The following is a 7124-nucleotide window of genomic DNA, read 5'->3' as shown; positions in this document are numbered from 1 at the left end:
AAATATATAATTTAATAAAGAAATAGAAGTAACCTTGAAATCTTTAAAAACGCCTTTACTTTGATGACAGTCACATACGTAGCAGAGATGAAAAGAGGTTTTCTGGAAGGAATACTGATCTGATTGGTTGTTTTTGACAGACCGTTAAAGTGTTAAACACGCGTATTGGCCGAAAGAGCCACCACATACAAATAAAACAATATAGCAACGCGTGAGTTGCATGACAGCGGACGATAGATAGCAATAGATTCTTTACTCGTGTAATGTTATATGAGTCTTCTTTCCATCTTTGTATACATACATTATTTATGTCACGCGATATAATACACGAAACCATTTAATTTTTTGTGTTATTAATTTTTATTCACTTTTACTGTTATACGAATTTGATTGATAACATAATATAGATCTCGCTAAACATTATATACTTTTAATAAGAATTATTATTTATTACTATCTGTTACTGCATGAAAAGCCGAGGATCTCGAAGTGCTGTTACACTCCTATACACACTGAATAACGAGTTGTACAATTGTACCGATACATATGTACTTTATTCGAAAGTTGGTGGTCACTGACAGGAGTGCATTATTAATCGTTCGCATAAATTTTCATGTAATGTGTTATGAAACGATTAAGAGTAATTGTGAGAAGTAGAAAGTTTGCAGATGTATAATATATATAAATACGTACGGGAGAATTGTAGTTTTAAAATTTGTCAATCATAAAATAGGTTAAACCGCTTGTCAAATTTCCAAACTCACAAATCTCGTATAGGCTCCGAAAAGTTTAAAAATGTCTTTTTTACGTGGATCAACAAATTTTGTGTGGTGTACGACTAGCGTTCTTGGGAAAGGTGCAACTGGTGCAGTTTTTCAAGGTGTGAATAAAAACAACGGGGAACCTGTCGCGGTTAAAACGTTCAATCAGCTCAGTCATATGCGGCCACACGATGTACAGATGCGAGAATTTGAAGTCCTTAAAAAAGTAAATCATGAAAATATCGTTCAACTGTTAGCGATCGAAGAAGAGCAAGATGGACGTGGTACGGTAATTGTTATGGAGCTTTGTACTGGAGGCAGTCTCTTCAACATCTTAGACGATCCAGAAAATACTTATGGGTTAGCAGAGAGTGAATTTTTATTAGTCCTGGAACATTTAACTGCTGGAATGAAACATTTACGTGATAATAATTTAGTACATAGAGATTTAAAACCAGGTAGGAAATTATATAATATAAAAATATAAACATATAAGTTTGAAAACTATGATATATCTATCTGTTTAATAAAGTCATAAATCATTACTGTTGTTATAGGTAATATAATGAAATTCATTGCTGATGATGGTAGTACGATTTATAAACTTACCGATTTTGGTGCTGCCAGAGAATTGCAAGAAGATCAGCAATTTGTATCTTTGTACGGTACAGAGGAATATTTACATCCAGATATATATGAACGTGCAGTCTTACGTAAACCTGTTGGCAAAACCTTTGGAGCAACTGTAGACTTGTGGTCTATAGGTGTGACATTGTATCATGTAGCTACAGGGAATTTACCATTTAGACCGTTTGGTGGTCGTAGGAATAAAGAAACAATGTTTTATATTATTACAAAAAAAGCATCTGGTGTAATATCTGGTGTACAAACTTCTGAAAGTGGACCTATAGAATGGAATAGAGAATTACCACAAAATTGTCAGCTGAGTATTGGTTTAAAAAAAATTGTAACGCCATTATTAGCTGGTTTGCTAGAAGTTGATCCCCAAAAAATGTGGAGTTTTGAACGATTCTTTTCAGAAGTAACTGATACTCTTTGCAGAAAACGTATACACATATTTAACATTCATAAAGGGAGTCTCATAAAAGTCTTCCTGCATCTTGAAGAAAAGTTGACAGCGCTTCAAGTACATATACAAGATCAAACTGACATTGCACCTCATGCTCAGATAATTCTTTTTGGAGATACATTTTTAACAAATATTGTTGAAGAATGTACTCCTGGAAAAGGTTATCCAAATACATCTGACAGCAAACCATTAATGTTATTTTCTAAAGAAAACAATAATGTTGATTTGCCTGTGGATTCAGAATTACCTAAATTCCCGGTATTTGCAAATTTAGTATCTGTTGAAAATGATGCTAGTCAAGCAAAAGTAGCTTGTTCTGTAGGCTATGTTTGCAAAAGAAGAATCGACAAACTAGTATTGTGTAGTAAACTGTCACAAGATGCGATCGAAGCTTTCAGTGGACTTGTCTCAACAGAACTTACAAGATTATTAGAAAAATGTCAACATTCCAAAGATTTTACAAAAGCTATAGAAGATACAGTTATAGCGATAGAAAGAAGTGAAAATCTTGCTTGGCAAATTTCTAGAAAGCTTGGAAGTCAAAACACTTTAGAAATGAAGAATTGGAAAAAAGAATTGGATTTGAAAAGTAAAGAGCTTTTGACTGAATTAGCACCTGCAGTAGTACAGCTTCATCAGAGGTGACTAATATTTGTTAGCATTCTCTCTTGGTTTGTCTAATAAGAATGATTTATTCCATTTGAATAAAATTGGTTGTATTATTCCAAATATAGGTACATGAAGGAAGGTAGTCTGCGTGGTGAATGGGACAATATTATTCGTGGACTGTGGTGTCCATGGGCCAACAAAGCAAGCCAAAAGGCATCGACTTTAGTTGACCGTTTACGAGATGGTTGGCAACATTTATTAAGAGACAGAGCTACTCGCGGCCTTACATACAATGATGAACAGTTTCATGTTCTAGAACGAATAAAGGTATTTTTTCAATATAGATATCTTCATATCATAAGTAGGCAAGAAAGCAGAGCATTATAAAAAAACCAATATTTATTTTTAATCTTTCTCCACTTATTCTCAGGTTACATCAACGGGACAAAGAATAAAGAATCTTCTTGAAACATTTTGTGTACCATCTATGATAAGCCGATCTGAATGTGTTGCTGATTGGTATAAAATGGCACAAACGGTTTTCCTACAAATCCAAATCTTAGACAAAGATGTAGATAATTATGAACATATATTAGAAACGTATTCTTATCGCTTGTCCCATGAAAGCAAGGAACGTTATGAGAATTTCCTACATTTAATAGACACATTTCCGGAGAAATTAAGAACTATTGAAAAAACTAATTTACCCGCTCAAGAAAGTACAAAAAAATGGAAGAACATGTGTGTCATGCAGGAACGAATTGCAATGATTCTATATAAAAATGATTTACTTATAGATCAACTTGATCGTATATCAAAACTTGATAGTCTAGATGATACAGATGATTCAGAGTATACATCACTTTAGCAAAATGTTTAGTAAATTTTATTATTTTTTTAATGAGGAAAAGACTGTAAATATCAATACATTTATTCTATTTATCGTTTTGATGTACTTATATGTACAAAGCCAATAAATACTAATTGTAAAGTTAACTGTATATATTAAATATTATGAAAAAACAATTTATTTTGATAAAAAATCATAATTTTGTAATAAAAAGAAAATATCATAAAAGTGTGTAAATTTCTTTTGACAAGTAATTCATACAATAACAAAGTTTAAAAGTATGTATCCATCTGTATATATATACATATACATAAGTTTACTTTCACATAAATTATTATTTATAATTATTAAAAATTTAATATTATAAAAATGTTATTTATATGTCTGCATGACTTGTATTTCTTTCTGTTAAATTTGTTAATCGCTGTTTACGTTTTTGTTCTTTATGTTGTTCTTGAGTAGTGTGAAAATGTTTCAATAATTCAGAGAAATTAAATGTATCTTTAAATGGTTTTGGCCTCGATACTGTTTTTGGTATAGATTTTGTTGTTGGTGGAATTGCTGCTAAACGTCTTTGTAAAGTTGCATATGCTTCACTTTGAGGAAGAATCATAAGTAGACCATAAAGTGCATATACTAAAGCATCATTTTCTTCCCTTTCCAAAAGTTGTAATCTCAAATCTAAAATGCATTATTTTTCTGTAAATATAATTTAAGTACCACAATAATTCAATATACTTACAAGTAAATATTGGAGACTCGATCAGTTGTACCAATTTATCTATTTCAGTAAGAAATTCGACAGTTACTTCTATATTTTCGCTAATTTATTTTTAATTAAGAAATATTAGATTAGAAAAAATTAATATTAAAGTTTGATATAATACGATAATAAAGGATACAATGATCGAATAATATTACATGCATGTTCATAATGTTGCGATAAAAGGCATAGTGCTACAGTTGCAACAGGATTGTGACACCAGGATACATATAAACATTTGAACAATTCGCAACTTTCCTATAAGAATACATATAGTTTAAAACAATGATTAAATAAATAAATAATATTTGAAGTATACTCACTACAGAATCTAAATCTTTAAGCTTATTGCGCAAATCAAATAATTCTGAACTTGTTAATAGTATAACGTTTAAAGTTTGTATCATTGTACATGCAAAATTTAAATTTGGTTCCTCCAACAATATTTTTGCTAATGTTTTATAAATATCTTCAGCACTTAATAATACACATAATTCTCTAATAATAAAAGCTCCTCTTTCTTCTAATAAATGTCTGTCTGTTGAGAATACTCTTAATAAATTTACAATAAATTTTGTAAAATATTTGTTTTGCATTTCTGCATTTGAATCTGGAATTGCTGCTTCAGGTGATTTTGAGCTAATTATTTCAGCCATTACAACTAATGTTTGTTGCACCACTTCATCTGAATTATCACTTAAAGACTTCATTAAAATTGGGAACAAATTTTCGATATGATTAAACATTTTATGTGGAATGTTTATGAACAAATGATGAATCCATTTTAAAACAGCAACTTTTGTTTGGACTGATATATACATTAAGTGCTTTGTTAACACTTCAACAACACTAGATAAATCTAAACTTTCAGCTAAGGAATAAGTTTGACTAGAATCTGAAAAAATCAGTTTTTTTTATTATGATCATTCTTTAAGTATTTTAGAACTTTTTAGAAGATTTTAAGAAGATATAATTTTACTTTTTTGAGTTTGAGCACCAGTTTCACTAGCATTATATATAACTTCTTTATTTTCCATAGTTACTAATTTCATCAAGTTCATATTCACTTGTGTTGCAGTTTCTTTAATACTTTTTCTAGTATCTCCATCATATGCTAAACATGGTAATACTGCTACAAGAATACCAGACATATAAGGAAGCATAAGAGGACCTGATAATTGTACAAATTCTTTAATCCATGTAATTGCTGTTAATTGTAATAATTCATCTGTACTTTGGGCATGTGTAATTAAGATATTTATCATTCCTGGAAAATCTACTCTTCCAGGATTAGCCTTTATACTTCTCAAAAATTCACCCAGAACTGTGTCTGTAACTTTCTTAATTTCTGGCATTGGATCCTCTAATATTCTAAATAAACCATCAAGAATTTCAGGCAAAAATATGATAAAATCCATGTTGGGGACAGCATCTAAGACAGACACCCAAGCTATTACAAACTGTCTACCAAATGGATTTTTAGTATAAATGCGTTCTCGTAATAAAGGCATAAATCCAACTAGATCAAATAGACCACTCTCAGTTACAATATCCTGAAATAGTATTTAAGATAAATAATTTTATATTATATATGCTGTGTATTACACAATTTTGAATTACCTTCATTAGTCTATCAAGTAACTCAGTAGCATTTTTTACACTTTGTTCTGAGTCACAAGCTAATTTACTAAGTGCTGCAAAAATATCTGTAAATTGTGGCAATACAGCACCTCTTGCTACTTTCACTACATTGTATAAGCTTTCACAAGCATAATATCTTACACGTAAATCAGAATCACAGAAACAAGCTAGGATAGGGTGAATTAAATCTTCTATATATTGGCCAGTATCTTTTCCCAATCCTACTGCTATTGCTGCAAGACCTATTAAACCACCTTTTCGTGTATGTGGATTTTGTGATGTAGCAAGATCTTGGCCTAATACTTTTAACAATCGTTTTATTTGAACAGTATTATTGTGTGCAGCAAATTCTTTTACCATTCTGGAATAAAATATTATTAATAAATGTCAAGAATAAATAATATTATAAATAAGTAAACAAGAGATATAACCTTACTTTTCTATTTCTAAAGCAGCTGCTTTTCGTTTTTCATATAGTTTATCATTAAGAGAACGTACACAAGCAGCACTAAGTGGCGCATAATCTCTTTCGGACATCATCTCTTAATGTCACGTTTTAAATTACAAAACTATACATTAAAATTATTCAAGAAAGTGACAGCTGAGTCCGTATTATTCCGATGTCAAATTTTCACTTAATATTTCTATCAGCGCATGTGTGCGTATACAATACGTGTAAATGCATATATATATATATATATACAAAGTGGACCAGATAAATGGGATCACCTAAACATCTGTTTTATTTATTGTTATATAAAAAATATTTTCAAAGCAAAGTTACACCATTTCAAGGGCACACATAATGGTGAAAATAGATCTTTCTCATGATTGTTTCTTTTTTTGCAAAATTTCAAGGTTATAAGTATTTTTTAAAACATAACATTATATTTATTTTTCAATATTCTTATAAGGCGCGAATAAACCATAAATTTAAGGACCTTAATACCGTTCCCATCATTTAATCTCGAAATATTTACATTACATCTGAAGATAGTTAAAATTTTCTAAAGATTGATATGGCCACAGTCATATATACAGGTCTGGAAACTTCTGTTATGGGGATAAGACTCTTAGCGACGGGACAGTTTTAGTTAATTTGTCCGCCGTAAGGCGCTTTAATCAAAAAGTTAGAATTTGTTGTGTAATACAATCGTATAAAGATAGCTCGAGTCGTCTCTGCCTCTTTTTCTCTTTTTTTAGTGCAGTCGCGTACGCGATTCATAGTTGTGGAGTTGGAAGGAAAAATCGGCACCACGATAATGATAATAGAGACTTTTGTCTTACATATATGATTATTATGATTATATTATTATTATTTTGTATTTAATTAATGTTTAATAGATGTTATATAATATACATAATATTACATAAATATTTTTCTGTACGAAATGAAATATTGTATATGTA

The 7124-nt window shown here is 30.2% G+C and overlaps 2 protein-coding genes across 3 annotated transcripts; one reads left to right on the top strand and one right to left on the bottom strand.

Moving 5' to 3' along the window:
• The first annotated feature begins 96 nt into the window (after nucleotides 1-96).
• On the top strand, nucleotides 97-3456 carry LOC132916329 (inhibitor of nuclear factor kappa-B kinase subunit epsilon). Of its 2 annotated transcripts, none has more exons than XM_060976237.1 (4): nucleotides 97-1219; nucleotides 1319-2492; nucleotides 2586-2787; nucleotides 2891-3456. In XM_060976237.1, exons 1-4 carry the CDS (start codon nucleotides 796-798, stop codon nucleotides 3326-3328), a joined length of 2238 nt encoding a protein of 745 aa, XP_060832220.1. In that variant the 5' UTR covers nucleotides 97-795; the 3' UTR covers nucleotides 3329-3456. The 2 variants fall into 2 exon arrangements, with proteins under 2 accessions (XP_060832220.1, XP_060832221.1); XM_060976238.1 differs by having other exon boundaries at nucleotides 1128-1219; nucleotides 1294-2492.
• On the bottom strand, nucleotides 3331-6760 carry LOC132916330 (protein VAC14 homolog). The gene is made up of 7 exons (XM_060976239.1): nucleotides 6151-6760; nucleotides 5694-6075; nucleotides 5053-5626; nucleotides 4397-4968; nucleotides 4213-4331; nucleotides 4053-4132; nucleotides 3331-3991 (listed from the first exon to the last, which is right to left on the bottom strand). Exons 1-7 carry the CDS (start codon nucleotides 6252-6254, stop codon nucleotides 3687-3689), a joined length of 2136 nt encoding a protein of 711 aa, XP_060832222.1. The 5' UTR covers nucleotides 6255-6760; the 3' UTR covers nucleotides 3331-3686.
• Nucleotides 6761-7124: the final 364 nt, after the last annotated feature.

This window comes from Bombus pascuorum, chromosome 2 (genome assembly GCF_905332965.1).
Source record: "Bombus pascuorum chromosome 2, iyBomPasc1.1, whole genome shotgun sequence".
Taxonomy (NCBI): domain Eukaryota; kingdom Metazoa; phylum Arthropoda; class Insecta; order Hymenoptera; family Apidae; genus Bombus; species Bombus pascuorum.
This window is presented reverse-complemented; position numbering and strand designations above follow the sequence as displayed.